Raw genomic sequence first — 17288 nt, 5'->3', positions numbered from 1 at the left:
AAGTGCCCCAAGGAGTAGTGAAGGCAGTCTTTTCTTGGTCCTCTGGATGTACAGCAACTTGGTTGTACCCTGAAAATCCATCCAAGAAAGACATGACTCTAGCCCCTGAAACCTTTTGCAGCAAATGTTCCATCTTGGGCAGGGGATAGTTGTCTTTCTTAGAGCATTTGTTCAGGTTCCTGAAGTCAACACACAGCCTGATTTCCCCACTTTTCTTCCTCACAACTACCAGGTTGGCTACCCACTTCGAATACCTCAGGGGAACTATGATCTTGGCAGCCAACAATTTCTTAATTTCCTTTTCAATCAAAGGGAGTAGCAGAGGGTTTATGGGTCTCAGCTTCTACTTGAAAGGGATGGTGTCTTTCTCCAGTGGGATCTTATGCTGAATGATGTTTTTGTCATAAGTCTTAAGGTCACTGTATTCCCAGGCAAAGACATCAGCAAATAGCTTCATTAGGTTGCAGTATTCAGAACTTTGGGCAGTAGACAAGTGGGTGGACAGATTTACATACTTTGGATGATTTGGGCTCCCTATGTTATGCCTATAGATTGCAGACTTATTTTCTTTTTGGGTAGTCTTATAGGGTACATCATTATGGTCAAACAACTTCTCTAGAGGCACCAACCCTTTAGGCATATGGTTACTAGGCAATTGTACAATGTTGTCTTGGCCAATTTTGTTTCTTAGCTGAGACTGGTGACATTCCCCCACGGCTTCATTCTCTTGATCAATTTGCATTTCAGAGAATTCATCAATGACTTGTAAAAACCTATTGACTTCATCATCATCCTCAAAAACTTTCTAGTATTGGACATTATCGGGCAGAGATGTTCTGTATTTTACCTGAACTTCATAAGCCAATTTAGGGGGCATGGGAGGGACAAACATACTAGCAGACACAAGGAGGGAATCGGCAAGCTGATTCTTGACTCTAGGAATATACGAGATACAAAAGCTACTAAAAGAATCTTTGAGCCTCCATACCTCATCTCTGTATGCTTTCAGCCTGGGGTGCTTTGCTTGGAACATTTTGTTTACTTGTTGAATGATGAGATCGGCATCTCCAAACACCTTTATGTCTCTGATTCCCATTTCTTTAGCAGCATTTAAGCCCAATATCAAAGCCTCATACTCTGCTATATTGTTGGTGACCTGAAAAGTCAGCTTGAAAGACAGATGTATGCATTCCTGTGTTGGGGATACCATCACTACACCTGCTCCTGCAGCTTCCCTAGAGCAAGCTCCATCAAAGAACATATCCCAAATCTGTGGCCCTTCCTTCTCCATGACCTAGCATACTGGTTTCTTGAGCTGCACTGAGGCCAGCTGGGATTCTTCAATTTGGAGAATACATGCTCCAAAATCAATGTCCACAGCATAAATGGGATGATTAGTGGGATTCTTTTCATCACTGATGATATATGCCAGTTGGGCTTCCCTGTATAACCTTCTGCTTTCTCCCCCAAAAATCGGGACAGTGGCATAGGACAGGTCATTTTGCAATGTCCCACCCAACCTCTTAATCCATCCTCTGGAAAGTAGCATGCCAAACTTAGGGGGGACATCTGCTACCACAATATCCATCATCATGCTCTTCATGGGCAGCTGAGATAAAGTGATGGCCAAGTCCTTGATCAACCCTGGACATTTCACTTTTCTGGAATCGAAAGAGAACAAGTCATGATAAGGTTGGGTGATATCAAGGCCTAACTCATCCATGACAGCCTTGGGCATTAGATTATGACTTGCGCTTGTGTCCAGTAGGCAATTGTGAAGGATTTTGTCATGAATGGTCAAGAAGAGATAAAATGATGGGAAATTGTCATCAGAAGGTTTAGTCATGGTACCAAGAACAACAGGAAGTTTATCATCTTGCAAATTCACATAGTCGTTTGATGCTTGTGTGGCTTTGAGCTCAAGGGCATCAAGGATGGGTTTCTTAAAGGCCTCATTCTTTACTAGTTCTATCAGAGGTACAGATATTTTCAACTTCTGGACTTCTAATTCAAAACTGAAAGGGGAAGGGGACTTGTCAGGACCTCTTACCTCTTGAGCTAGTGCTTTGAGGATGTTGGGATCAGCTGCTGGTCGCTTCTGCTTGCTAATCTGCTGCTCTGTGGGGACAGCAACTCTTTGGACAGGGCTTTCTTTGCCATTACTCATCCTTGACCTTAGGTTATATCTCTGTTGATCTTCAGTTTGCAAAACAGCTTCTCTGTCCCACTCTTGGCTGGTCTGGTCCCTGAGTAATGACACTTCATAGGCAGCCAAGGTCAAAAAGGGAGCACTGCCTTTGTCTTCCATTGAATGGATCTCATCCTCCTCATCGAACTGCTCCTCCTCCATGACTGCGTTCTGGAAAGGAGTCTTCACCTTTTGTTCTTCACTGGCCTCTTTGCCCCTTTGCATGATCTGCAATTGTTCATTTGCTCTCCTATACAGATTTGGGTTTCTAGGAGCAAATGTATTAGGACCCCTTCCTTTCCCCAAATGTTGCTCAACCTTCAGCTTGGAGATTTCAGAGGCCAATGACTCTATCATCTTGGTCATTTTTCTATCCTGGGGTCTGAAGATGAAGAAGATTCACCCCTCTGTCTCCTTCGATCAGCATGTCCTTTGAGTTTCTCTACAGCCATAATATTAGATTCTACCTCCAAGGCTGCATCCTGCATCTCAGCTAGAGAAGCACATCTTCTTTCTCTCAATAGCAGGCAGAAGTCAGAATCAAAGGCATTGGCATAGGTGAGCTTGGCAGAGGTGGGAGTAGGTTTCACTTCAGCTGGTATCTTGTTGTACATGCGGTTGAACCTTTTATTGAAATCAGACAATGACTCCCCATTTTCCCTTTTTAGGTTGCCAAACTCAGTATGATAATAGAGCAAATCTTTCTTATCCCCCCAATGCTTTAGGAACACATCATCTAAGGCCTCAATGTCTGTTATAGACCTAGGGGTTAATTCTCTGAACCATTTTCTAGCCTCTCCATCTAGGCTTTGGACGAATACTCTCATCCATACATCATCTTCACTAATATCTAGGTTATCAACATAGCTATAGAATGACTCAAGATGTTCTTCTGTTGTGACTCCTTCTGTCCCAGTGAACTTAGGCATGTACTTTTGATATTCTCCTACAGGCATGGCATTCAAAGGAGTAGGCAATACCAAGGGCCCATACCTAGCAGCTATGATTCTTTCCATTTTGGTGGGTGCTTGTGGGCCTACCATGACTGGGGTAGATGAAAGAATGTTGACAATCTGAGAGGTAGGGAGTTGAGAAATGACTGACAGGGCTAAAGGAATATGATGGACAGGAGGGGAGGTTTCCTTTGGGCAGAAATCCAAAGGAGGACCTAAAGAATAAGGAGCTTTATGAATCTCCGAAAATTTTTCTTCACTGCTAGTGCTAAAGGCTATATTCTCAACATGTATGTGCTTTGTTACAAGCCTTTCTCGAAGAGATGCATAAGCTTGTTTAGGTTTACCTGATCCTGATGCTCCCTTTTGTGATGTCTTTCTTTCCTTGATAATCTTCTCAGGGTCAGGTACTGGGTCAGCTGGTGATTTCTGAGGATTTCTCCGAGTGTGCCTCACAAACTGAGCCAGAACTGTGATGTGGAGTCGCCAAGAGTTTCGGCCTCCAGTAGAGTCGCCAGATAGATGATTACAACCAAAAATGTGTCCAGACTTTGTCTATCATCAAAGTTGGATCTATGTCGTTCTCCCAGGGAAGCTGAGCTTCAATCTCCTCTCCCCGGCAACGACGCCAATTATGTTAGGGCTCCAGGAAACTCTCCTAGGTTGTAGCTCGGAGATGCCTAGTAACATATAATCTTCAATATGGTTCTAGGAACTTATTGGGATGGGTGATGGTTTGGTTCAAGCCAGATAACCACTTCTACTCTATTTTCACTCTAGACATGCATGAACACCCTCAAACTACAAAGCTTTAGACCACCAATGCTCAACAATTTGGGAATTAGGTGAATAGACAAAGAATAATAACCACACCAGCAGATGCATACAGAATGTATGATGGCCAGCTGCAACTAGTAAAGAAACTTGCAAATCTAATCTATCAATGCCGAGATAAAATGACAGTTATCTTGCATTAGATACAGAAGAAACCTGAGTGACCTACTCACTGATACATTCAATTGTCCAATCTAGAGATAAGATGATAGTTATCTAACATTAGAGGTAGAAGAAATCATGAATACAACACTTCAGGCACAAGCTTAGAACAGAGGAGGAATGGGCATTAAGCAATTAACAGCAAAAGAAGCTTGCATTACTAAAAATGAAGATGAGACGCTGCAAGTTACAGAATATCTACAGTCTCCAGAAGTTGAACCGAAACACAATTGCCAACCCTGATTACATCTTTCTTCTAACTATTTATAATCTATCATTACAATGGCCCTTAGCCGTTTAGGGATGGAGGGGTCTTAATTGACCACCAACTACCATTAACTGTCTAATAGCGTCTTTGAATGTAGTTGCTTTCTCCACTACAAAAACCTGATTAGTTCTGGTACCGTGTTGTCCTCCAGGTGGTTGGATTGATCATGGCAGTGGAGTTCCATGACTGTTTAATTCGGTTGCTGAGTCGTGTTGTGTCCTTTTCTCCTCCGACCATGCTCTTCTTTTAATTCAGTTTCATGGTTAGACTATCGCCAGACTGACAGAGTCGGCCATCTTCTTCTTCGCGTAACAGACAAGACGTGGGGTATGGAGTGCATGGGTAGATGAACGGTTGTGAGTGATCGTGAATGGTGGCCGTCGGATCAGGGAGGTGTGGTGGGGATCGCTTTTTGGAGGCTAGCGGTTGTGGCGGGAGCAGAACATGTCCAAGCCGTTGGATCTTCCGGCCGGCAGATCGGACGGTTATCGGGTGGCGGAGATGCGTGGACGGTAACACGCGGGGTGGTTTAGTTTAAGTGGAAACAACTTTTATCAGGCAGGCATCGGACGGTAAGCAGAAAATGTCAGAACTCGCCCGATGCCATTCAATGGATGACACGTAGCGGCGGGGAAAGAGAAAAACCGCCCTCATCGGGCGGGTACTTTTCGCGCTTGTCCGCGTGATATGGGCGCTGACGATTAGATCTGGCGAGATTGATTTAACTGTGGAGAACGATCGGGCATGATGCATTGATCGGGAGGAATGTGGGTTGTAGGATCGGTGGGAAAAGATCAACAGTGGAGAACGATCGGGCATGATGCATTGATCGGGAGGAATGTGGGCCGTAGGATTGGCGGGAAAAGATCAACAGCGGAGGGAAGTGGAATTACAAGGCGCCCTCAGGAGCTGTGTTGGGGGCGCGTATGGCGAATGGGTAAGGTTTTATGGGGGGTTTTTGGCTAATTCGCTTGGGGCTAAGATTAAAGAGCGTTTGGTCGGAGTATGAAGGTTAATTTAGGAAATGGGACAGGGAGAGTGTGAGCGGGGTAAAGAAGAAGGGGAATGATGTCCCATGTGGGACCCCTTTAAGAACAGCGAAGCAAACCGAGCCTTTCCTTCATCCTTCAAAAAAGTCAGCATTGCATCTCAGGGCTAACAGGAGGCATAGGCCTTTGGCTGCCATTTTGGTGAGTTTTGGAGCTGGAGGAGAGAGCTCCTATTCAGTGTGACTTTCGCACTTCCTAGGCCAGCGTAGAGGAAGAATATTGTGCACACGTGGGAGGTGGAGTCTCAGCTATTAAGGCTGGTCTTTGTCGAGAGAGTCAAGGGAAGCACTTGTGGAGGAGACTGCTACTTTGCCGGAGCCTTGGAGAAGGATTTTGTTGGTATCTTTGCAGTTCGTGTGCTACAGTAGTCTTGGAGGGCGTAGGGCCTCTTGGAGGTCAATTTTGGGAGGTCAAAACCAGACCAAACCATTTTTGGGTTTTGGTGGGTTTTGGTCAAGGAGCTTGGGTTTAATTTTGCAGCATTTTATGAGCACCGAAAGTGGGGTTTCTAGCAGTTCCTTTCCAGCCAGCAGCGCAGTTTTCTGGGCAAGCGCAGAGCATTAGAGGAGCAGTCATTATCAGCATTTGAGATCATTGGCTTATCACCTGGGTTCTGTCATGCTTGCCATTGAAGCAAGCCCAGGTGCATTTCTCCATACTATTGTACTTGCTCCATTGGATTAATAAAATGGCTCAGCTGGTTCTTACTTCTAGAGTCTTTATAAGTATTTGCTGAATGTTTAAAATTTTTGTGTTGTAAATCGATTTTGCTTTATATATCACTGTTTATCCAATTTTGGAACATTACATTAACCAAGGTATTATGCCACCCGTATTACTAAAAATATTATTCCTAAATAAACCTCCTTAAAAACAGACAAACTTAATAACAATTCATCATATAACCTTAAAATCAAAACAATGACCAAACACGCACCTGTACACCATTTGTCACAGCCTCACTACATAGAGGCTCTTTTTCAGGAAATAAACTGATACTCCAGATATTACCATCTTTACCATCTTTGCGAACAGAAAAATTGCCAACTTCTAACTGTCTGCCATATTCTTCCAACCACAGGAGCATTGCATCTTGCTGAGCTACATCTATTAATGAACTAGCAACACATGGCATCATCTCCCCAGTTGCAAAGAGGTTCTTAGTGCCAACATAGAGTTGACCATCGGAACAGTCAAGGAAGAAAATCTTATTCATAGTACGTGAGGCTGCAATGACAATGTGCTTCGATCCCCTAGGGAATGTTATCAGTGAAGCACAATGTTCGGTAAGTTCCAAAACTTCTTCCAAGGGTAACAAATGCACATTAACATGGGTAGTGTAGAAATGATAACCTCCCATAACGCCCAAGTCAGATAGCTGCTGAGTTTGTGGAAGACCGCCATGTGGGATGTTTTGGCCATTGCAGAAACGATACAGAATCCTTGTAGAAACAGGCAGTTGCCACCCAAGTTTATCCTCTGCCCTCCTAATTTCATCTTCAGATGCCCCAGGCACCAGAGTATTTGCCACCTCTGGAAAATGGATTGAGGTCCAATTTCTAATAATATCCCAGCAATCCTTGGCTCGTCTCACAATTGATAAAGGATACATGTAAAATGCTTCGTGCCATTTTTCATAGGTTTCCTATAGAAGACAAATTCAATAAGAATGAGAGAAAAATACAACAAAGGGTCCTTTCCACTGAGCTTAGCACCACAAAGCAAATAGAAGCAAAGAAAAAAAATATAATAACAAAGTACTGCATAAATTCAATACTAATAAGCAGTTAGATCCCATAATCAAGGTTCATCACCCTCTTATATATTATGTTCGAACATTAACCAACACAGAAGATAAAAAGCCACAAACAAAAATGGTAATCTGGTTTGGCTATGCAGCCTGGTCATTTACAAGTGTTCTTATGGATAATAGGACTAACCCACTCCAGGCATTCTGTAGTGTAACCATATTCTAAATAGATGGCAACTGCTATACAAGCTGGCTATCCTAAAGGATTTAGCTTTATTGTAATCATTTTCATTGAAGATTATAAATTTGTTTGGCAAGAAAACATTCTTAGCATGCAGACATGGTGGAAATATCAAAGAAGGCTACAGGTGTCATGTAGTTAAAAAGAACGGATGTCAGCAGAATATACCAAAAAAGGATTATAATTTATAATCAATAATGATGGACATAAAAGGCACATTTATCATAATTTTCAATATTATTTCCAAAAACGAAACGTTAAAAGAGTGTGGCATAAGCACTAAACATAACCTCTCCATGACATGATGCTTTAATATTTATCTAAATTAAAAATTCATAAAAAATAATTGTAAAAACTGAAAGCACTAAACATAACCTCTCCATGACATGATGCCTTAATATTTATCTAATTTAGAAATTCATAAAAAATAATTGTAAAAATATGATGCATAAAATGCCCCAGCTGGCATCGCAGGCAATTTTCTGAATCTTCTAAACTCAGTATTTCTCACAAGATTTTCTAAAGAGAAAACATGGCAAGAATACATCTAATCGAAGAGAAAAGAAATGCAATAGGTGAAATATACAAGTTATTAGCCCTTGATTTTACCAGAGTGGAACTTTCCATTAGACCAAATGAGGCCAACAAGAAATCATCAGGGAAACTTAAATTATAAAACAAACAGAAAAAACAGTTCCTAATTTCTAGAAAAGTGAATCCACCGTAGCATTCCATTTAAGATTAAGATCTTCCCTCCTTTGATTTGAGCACAAAGAAGCTCATGGGAAGGGAATTGTCATAAACCTAACTAATTGATCATTCAAAAAAAAAATTTGTTAATGTTCACTAAAGACCAAAATAGATCAAAAGGGACCAGTGAACATTACAGCAATAATAACCAACCAAAACAGGGATACAAAAGACCCCCTAAAATGAGCTGAAATCAAATGAAAAATGGGTACAAGAGTGCTTTGAACAAAATGACATAAGCATAGGTGTACATGCAGGTTACTCCAAAAAAGAAAACCCCATAAACTGAGGGAGATCCAGCAAAGAAGTTAGCCTAGACAAAAATGCAACTATCATAAGGAGAAGGGGGAGTTAGCCCTGCTCATTATCTGAATCAATAGTACAGATTTCAATGTCAAGAACCTGCTGGAATGCATCTGCATAGTGGCCTATGCTAACAGGGCCCTGGGGAGTCAACAGTTCTATTTTCTACAGAAGTGAATCCACCATAGCATTGTATTTAACATTAACACCTTCCCTGCCTTTAGTTTGAGCACAAATAAGCTCAAGGGAGGGGACTTGTCATAAAACTAACTAATTGATTATTCATAAAAAGTAAATTTTGTTTTAATGTTCACTAAAGACCAAAACAGATCAAAAGGGACTAGTGACCAGTACAGCAATAATAACCAACCAGAACAGGGATACAAAAGACCCCCTAAAATGAGATGAAATCAAATGAACAATGAGTACAAGAGCAGCAAGGAATAAAATGACATAAGCATAGGTGTACATGCAGGTTACTCCAAAAAGGAAAACCCCATAAACTGAAGGAGAATCAGTAAAGAAGTTATACTAGACAGAAACACAGCTACCATAAGGAGAGGAGGGAGTTAGCCCTGCTCATCATCTGAATCAATAGTGCAGATTTCAACATCAAGTGCCTGCAGGATAATGCATCTACATAGTAGCCTAGATTAACGGCACCTTGGGGAGTAAACCTAGGTGTCATCAACCTGAAAATAGTGGTAGTCAGAGTTGAAGAAGAGGTAGGACCACTCCTGAGTCCTAACATCCAAGGCCAGAGAATGCACAGTAGAAGAAACTATTAATGCATCTCTATATAGGTGTCATTCAGAAGCAGTTCTCCCAAGTAGCTCTTATCATCCTAGGAGCCCTCCGTATACCACAATCTAGAGCTTAGTTGGAGCAGGCCAAGGAGAATAGGATCCCTCAGTCTAACACAACCTAGAACTTATGTGGTGCAGGCCAAGGAGCCATGTTAGATAGAAATATTGTTGCCCATCTAAGTGGATAAAAGGGGCTTTACCGCAACATTCCCCCACCAACCCCCCAAAAACAAGTAAAAGTGGCCAGATCTAGAAGAAAGAACAGAATAGAAGTTTCAAAGATGAAAATATCGGAAATCATCTAATTAATTGTAATTAATCCAATGACAAGATCAAAATGATTAATCATCAACAATAATCATGATTAATTCCAAGAATCAAAAAATCACACATAATACAGAAATTTGTGATTAATTCAAAAAAAATTGCAAGTCCATGGGTATTAATTGTCACTGCGCGGGAAAGCACCCATAATGGTCAAAAATTGGATTTTTTGGAGTTATTGTTCTTTTCAATTATTGGGGTTGAGAGATAAAGAGCCAAAGAGTGAAAAGCATCAATTTGGAGAGACAAACAATTGTTTTTACTGCAAATGAAATTCGCCTTGGAATAAGGGCTTGATTACTGCTCATAGTTTTCACTTCCTGGGTACGTGTTAATCAACATAACACGTCAATTGTTTCCAAACTTATGTAAGGGTTTGCAGTTGCATAGTGCATACAACTTGCATCTTTCTATCATTTTTCGTGGACTATAGAACAATTTTAGAAGCTCATAGGTCTATCTTTTTTCTAGTAATATTCTATATTCATTTTTTCTCATTTTTCCACTAGGTTTGAAGTTGGCCATTTTATTGCCAACATGCTAAAACTTTTGGACCTATTACCTGTAATGTCAGCAAGGGTACATATGAACACTTTGCAGTATTCTTCAAACATGTCTCAGAGAATGGCAGTCTCATTTCACAACTTTTCACATTTTAAGGCAGTCCACAATTCCCAATGCAAACTGATCATGATGGTCAAAATTTCAACTTGAACTCAGATTATCCAGTTTGATGAGAGGAGTTCATACCACATTCAAGTTTTCAAATCAGAGATGGCAGTGGCTAGTTACAGCTAGGCCAAACTTGGTCAACAAATCAGAACAGATTTCCAGGTGGCAAAACAGGTGAAGCGTTGGGTAGAATCTGACATGCATTATGTCAAAAATAATCAGCACAAAGATACGAACAATACCCATGTGCCAGATTTCAGTGATCAGCTAGGACATTAGAAAACCAATACAGGGGGTGGATAACATGGCAGAGAAGCTGATGATGTGGCAATGCCTTGCAGGTTCAGGAAAATCTGAAAGATACCCAATAGAGATATGGGCCAGCAAAGCAATACCAAGGTTCCAGAATTTCCCGAAGGGCAAGAATGTTGAAAATCTAGAAAAGAGGTGGCTAAGTTGAGCTACAGAAGGGAAAAGGGTCAAGTCGAACTAGCCATTGGAGGCCAAATTAGTCATTGGGACAAGTAAACTAGCTGTTAGAGGGAAGACAGACTGGGATACCTATAACCTTATAAACAATTAAAAAATGTTTTTCCAAAATATGTTAAACCTATAAATACTAGAAATAAAAAATGAAACAACTAGAGTAAAGGATTTAGTAGTGTAGGTCCCTTATATCTGAATCCTCAGCTTTATTCTTCTTTGGAGATCCTTCTTCAACAACATTAGCTTGATCCCTGTTCCTTTTCTTGTTCTTCAGATTGTTAGGACAGTCACTTTTATAGTGACCCATTTTATGACATTGGTAGCATTCTATTTTGGACATGTCTACCTTCCTTCTTGGTCCTTTTGACTTCTTGAAGTTTCCTTTCTTGTGATAAGCGGAGTATGCATTTGAAACTTTCTCTTCTTCATTGTTGGTTACTAATGAGATTCTCATCTCTTCTTGGCTGCAGGCATTCCATAATTGTTCGAATGATGGAGTTTCTTTCTAGTTGTTGATTCCTGAAGCAAAAGCACTCCAAGTAGGTGGCAATCCTAATAATGCAGTAATCACTAGTTCTTTTTCCAGTACAATCTCATCTATGGCTTGAAGGTCATCTCTAATTCTAGATATCCTTACAAAGAAGGAAGCCACAGTGTCATCTTTTGTCATTTTTGTTGTCCTTAGTTCATTCTTAAGACTTGCTACTTGACTGATGTTCTTGATAGTGAACAATTTTGATAAGGCTTCATACATTTCTTGAGCATGGTCTATGTTGGAAATGTATGGGACAAGATTGTCCTTTATACCTTCTACCATTAGTGTCATAGCCAATATTTATGACTCTCTAAACTTCATTTTATCTGCATCACTAGATTCTTTGGTAGGTTTCTTCACTTTTCTTCTGACCAAATCCAGGACTTTGTTCTTTTCAAGAATGAGATCAATTCTTTTCTTCCATGACCTGTAATTTGATGCTCCTTCTAATTTGTTCTCTCCCTTTATTGTGTTAGACATTGTCCTTGAAGGTAGTAAGCTTCTTTCCTTATAAGATCTCCTTATATGATCCCTTGCTCAACCTTTTGAGGTTTCTTAGACTCCTTTCAGTAGATCCTCAAACTGCCTTTTACCCTTCTTCACCGTAGCTCTGAAACCATCTTAGAAAATCAGAAAGGCAGAAATATTTTATTTATATAGACAATTACTCGTGACTTTCTTATCTTTATGTTCTTCTTTTATCTTTTATTTCATCAAGCAATTACCAAAACAATAGCACAAATATCATAGACACTGAATGAGAACATGATGTGAATGATATAGCAGTGGATACCTCCTTAAGGTTGGGAAGTTCATCGCCCACCAAGGATTGAGACAATCATGGGTTCCTTAATGATGTAGGGGGACTCATATAGGGGCCCTAGGAAGTTAGGAACCAAGGTGATGGCCATAATGATAGGGGTAGATCTCAAGTTTGGCTTTTGCCCACATGCTAAATTTTTATTCCCCGGCCATCTTTTGCATTTTATGGTACATTTCCTATTGTAAGTGGCCAAATTATGTTTTTAACTTTCTTTTAGCTGCATCAACCTCCGAGGCATCATTCTAGGCCTAACCCAAAGTGTAGACAAGGGAAGGGGGAGGCTAACTCCTTGTGGACCCAATGGACAAATGTGGACCCGAATGGGAAATATGTGAAAATGAGTTATAATGAGTGTAGGGGAGTTATGTGTGTGCCATCGGGAAGTGGGATGACGTAGCCAAAATTGGGGTTTCCCGTGTAGTCTCACTCCTAACGCTGGTAGCCAATAAAAGATATCCCATGGGACTAGGATACAAGACTAACCACCAAATTGGACAAGGGGACAAGAGTACAGACCAAGCCCATTCTTTCCACCAAATCCCCCCACTAATCCATGTCTAGATGTGTCCATGATAAGTAAGCAAAGATACCCAATTACATAATGAAAAGTCATACCTTCGGGGTTGGAAAGCCCACCTTCAAACATACAATCATAACAAATGGGTGAGGGCACATAATAGTTGGCTCAGGTGGCGGGCAATGGTGGCACATCAAGCTATATGGTGGCTCCAAAGGGTTGTTGGCTATCGGCTGAAGACGAATCAAGGAGAAAAATTTCTCCTATTGGTGTCACCCACTGGTGGTGGGTAACAAGCTCTTGATCTACGGTTGCCTCGGAGGCATCTTCTTTTGATGTTTTTTCTCCTTGGATGTGTTACATTGGTGATGTGATGGTCCTTATTTTGATCCATGCTCTGCTACCATGTAGAAAATCCACGAAATTCTGCAACTGCTAATATTAACATTTGAAAAATAGTTTCTTTTCATATAGACACGGAATTTCTCTACCTATTTTGCAATGGAATAGGAACAGAAATAAATACACAATCACACAATTCAACAACACAATTTTTTTTCTAGGGAACCCAACTAGGAAAACCCTCTCCTTGTTGTGGATTTTTATTAAGAAAATTTTGAGCAATCAAGTTTCTTTTACAAGACAATATTGTTTCACAAAAAACACAGATGTTCTTACTACTTAGACTAAGATTGAAACACCCTGCAAAAAACCCTGAGCCAACTCCTCCTTGCTTACGCGGTCTTTGCCCTATTTCGTAGAGCTGGAAATCTCCTATTTCCAAGCACAGAATAGGCCCCTGTACAATAGGAATTTACTCCTAAATCCTAGCACAAACCTACAAGGAATTCTCTCTCTCAAAACTGCATACAGGCTCCTCCTTGATACACTCTCCTAGCAAGAAGCTATGCTCACACAACCTTGTGCAAGCAATAATGATTCAGCTCCTCCTTGCTTGCGCAATCTCTGCCCTATTTCCTATCGCTAGAAATCTCCTATTTCCAAGCACAGAATAGGCCCCTATACTTTAGGAATTTACCCCTAAATCCGAGCGCAAACGTGCAAGGAATTTTCTCTCTCAAAACTTCGTACAAGCTCCTCCTTGATACGCTCTCATAGAAAGAAGCTTTGCTCACACAACCTTGTGCAAACAACAATGATTCAACCTGTGCCTTCGTCCTCATTTTAAGCAATTCGATCATGCTAATTCTGGCAAGTCCGAATTTAGAACACGAGTGAAATTTGACTTGTTAATAGAGTTAATTGCTCGTGTAACACGTCCTTGCTTCAATCAAGACTGAAGCTCTCCAACTCATCCTATTCTAAATTAGAACTCACACTTGGAGAACCACATTATTGAGCCTCCAATATTTGCACACGAGTAAACTGCTCCATGAACTCGTCCTATCTCCTCAAACTTGAGCATGCTAAAAGAAAGATTGATCGTGGTCTTTCTTGACTAAGGCACGAGTCAAGAGGTATGTATTGGCAACTGCATTGTGGTAATTTCATTGATATTTTTCATCATATATTTTCATTTTAGCCTTACTAGCCAAGTTTGATAACTATCAACAAAATGGAGATACCTACATGGTTAGCACCATGTATGATCCAGTTAACTTCTCAGTTATGAAGGCTTTTCCCCATAATTATAAAATCTAATCACATGACAGACCTATGTTTCATGGATATGGGAATTCATTTGTAAAACATCTTTCTGCTTATATCAAATATTTAAGAAAAATGACTTCCTCTATGAGGATGTCATGATGGGTCAATTCAATATAAGTTTGGAAGGATCTTCATGGATTTGGTACAAAAGCCTTAGAAAGGTCGTGTTTCCATCCTTTGCAACATTCCTGGAAGCATTTTGTGCAAGATGGGATTGAGCTTCAGAGAGTTGGCTTCCCATTATCCTAGATATAGAAAGACTATATTGGACACAGATTGCATTAGGAGAGGGCCCTAGTCTTTTTGGTGAAGTCAGTAAAGAAGGTTCCCATGAAGAGGCTCAACCTTCTTTTGCTTCTCACAAACCATTATCGCATGACCTTGAGAATAATGATAAACAAGATCTTATTGACGAAGGAAATCAAAATAGTGAGGACATCCATTCGAGAAGGAAGAGAATGAAGGAAACCTTAGAATAGAAAAAAATGTGTCTCCTTGAGAAGAGAAGTGTAATGATGAGTCCCATCTTATTGAGGAAGACCAGGTGACATCATTAAAAGAAAAATCTCCTTGTTTTTCCATCAACAACCAGGAAATGATTAAAAAACAAGAATATCTAGAGAGCCTTGATATCAGGAAAATTCATGAACCCACCCAACCTCCTCAAGAAAAAAGCACCAATTCAACAAGCTACTTTGCTTTCCAAGCAATTGATCTTCATGACACATCTCACAGTGATTTTGGAGAGAAGGATTCAGTGAATGAGCCTACTATTGAAGAGGATGGATGGTACAAAGAGTGTGAGTCTATTGATCTATTGCTCAAGATTGACAGATGTAAATGGGATTTTCACTACTCTTATCTCCACAGGTGATCCTATATATGACACAAACACCAAGCGATGTCAAATTGCAGAATTTTGGCCTCATGATCAACAATATCACTCCATAGAGTATGAACAGCCATATCAACTCATACAGAAGCAAGCATATGTACAAGTGCAGAAAGGGATTTCCACATTCAGCATACAACAAAAACCCTTCAGCAAAGGATGTCCTTTATATATGGTTCACAAGTGTGCAAAGATCCATTCAACTGGAAAGGGTGTGAACCTTGCCATGGTGGGTGGTCACAGGATTTTCATTTCTAGACATACTTCATGCGCTCTCAGCCTCCCTAGTCAAAGCATGGTGGCCCAAGATTGCAAAAACTCAAAGATATCTACCTGCACTTGTTGGCAGCACCTACAGCAGGAAGGTCTCCTGGCTCTTTTTGAAGGAGATAAGGCATTAATGAAGATGATGACCTAGCAAGAAGTCCCATTGTGCTATTTAAAGAACATGAAGTTGATAAAAGAATAATTAAGGATATTCGAGACATGGTAGGTGGGGTTTCTTTTGAATTCTTTGATGATATTGATACAGATCCAAATCCTCATGAAGAAACCCAGGAAGATCCAAAGCCAAATATGGAAAAAAACCATCATAGTTTTTTCAGCTGATTTTCAGACCCTAATAATGAGTTTGCTGTCCAGCAAGACAGAGATAATGAATCTGCTCCAGAAGAAGGTTTATGCTCAGAATTTGAAAGGGGCATCACTGCTGACCATACAGATGAAGATCATCATGAAGACTATGATGACCGCATTACACCAAACCTTGATGATCAGAGTAGAATTGCTTTGGGGACTGACGTAGGTGTTTTTGATGAGGGAATTATAGGCTGCCTCATTTAAGATGATACCACATATTTAAAGATTTGAAAAGGATCCAAAAAGGGCAGCACTGCTGGCATCATGGGAGAATGTACTTCGGAACCAAAAGCCAGCCCCATAATAGGCTCTATCAAAGATGGGTGACAATTTGAATGAGAATTCTGTTGTCTGTAAGGAAGTGAAACTTCCTCGCAAGACTTGTGGTATGATGATGTGTCTGCTGAACAACATAGTATGGGTTTGAGGACGGAAAACATACAGATGAAAAAAGTGTTGTTCACCTCATTGACTTCATTAGAAATGGAGTGAAATATGAGCAGTTTTCCAAGGTCAAAAGAGTATTGGCTGATTGCTCCATGCAAAGCAAGTATGGCAGCAACCTTAGCACTTACAATGAGTGTTGAAATTTGGTACCGGAGGACAGGTGGTTCCCTAAGGCTTTGATCTTTGGCCTAGGGAAAAGTGTCCAAAAGAATTTAATTTTTCTCCTAAAGTGACTTTATAATTTTTATAAAGTCAAATCTAATTTAAAAGTGACTTTAAGTGATAAAGTTACTAAAGTCTAATTTTAAAGTGACTTTAATAAAGTCAATGTAAAATTAGAAAGGAAAAGTGACTTTGGACATAAATGACTAAGTGGGTCTTTATTAAAGTGGGGTGAATTAAAAAATAGAAAGTGAAATTTAAATGAGCATTTAATCTCAGCCCTAGATCTCAATCTATTTCAGCCATTGGATTTAGGGATTCCCCAAAAGTCACTTAGGGTTAGATTAAAGGAGGAAAAGGTCATTAATTCTTTCATGAGCAGATTGAGAGAAGGAGAGCAAGAGAGCAAGGGAGATTTCTGGACAGTGAGGAGAAGGAGGCAGCAGCTTGGCACACATTCCAAGGCAGCGTTTCAGCAAGTCCGTACAGCTGAGTTAGCACACAGTGAAAGGCAGATTTTGGGCACGATTTTCTAGAAAGGCCGTACAACAGTTTTGGTTCAGATTCCAAGGAGGCCGTACAGCAAGTTAGCACAGAAATCGAGGAGCAGAAAATCTGAAGTTTGCTGGCACGTTTTTCAAGGGAGGCCATACAGCAAGTGGCTGTACCTTGGCACGCTTTTCTAGGCAGAAATCCGTACAGCTGTACTGCTGTTTTTCTGCACAGAAATCGAGGAAAACCGTACAGCAGCATTTATGGCAGCTTGCACGCTTTTCTAGGCAGTCCGTACAGCAGCATTTAAGGCTGAAATTTGGG

The 17288-nt window shown here is 40.5% G+C and overlaps 1 protein-coding gene across 1 annotated transcript in view; it reads right to left on the bottom strand.

Moving 5' to 3' along the window:
* The window catches only part of SKIP16 (SKP1/ASK-interacting protein 16), a 239993-nt gene that overhangs the window by 127620 nt on the left and 95085 nt on the right, over positions 1–17288 (bottom strand). The window contains exon 2 of the mRNA XM_089438654.1: positions 6392–7099. Coding sequence (XP_089294780.1) covers positions 6392–7099 — 708 coding nt within the window. The remainder of the gene's footprint in view (positions 1–6391; positions 7100–17288) is intronic.

This window comes from Pinus tabuliformis, chromosome 9 (genome assembly GCF_031772625.1).
Source record: "Pinus tabuliformis cultivar Carrire ecotype Pingquan chromosome 9, CPIR1, whole genome shotgun sequence".
NCBI classification, from domain to species: Eukaryota; Viridiplantae; Streptophyta; class Pinopsida; order Pinales; family Pinaceae; genus Pinus; species Pinus tabuliformis.
The sequence above is the reverse complement of the archived record's forward strand: the minus strand, read 5'-3'. Positions and strand labels throughout refer to the sequence as shown.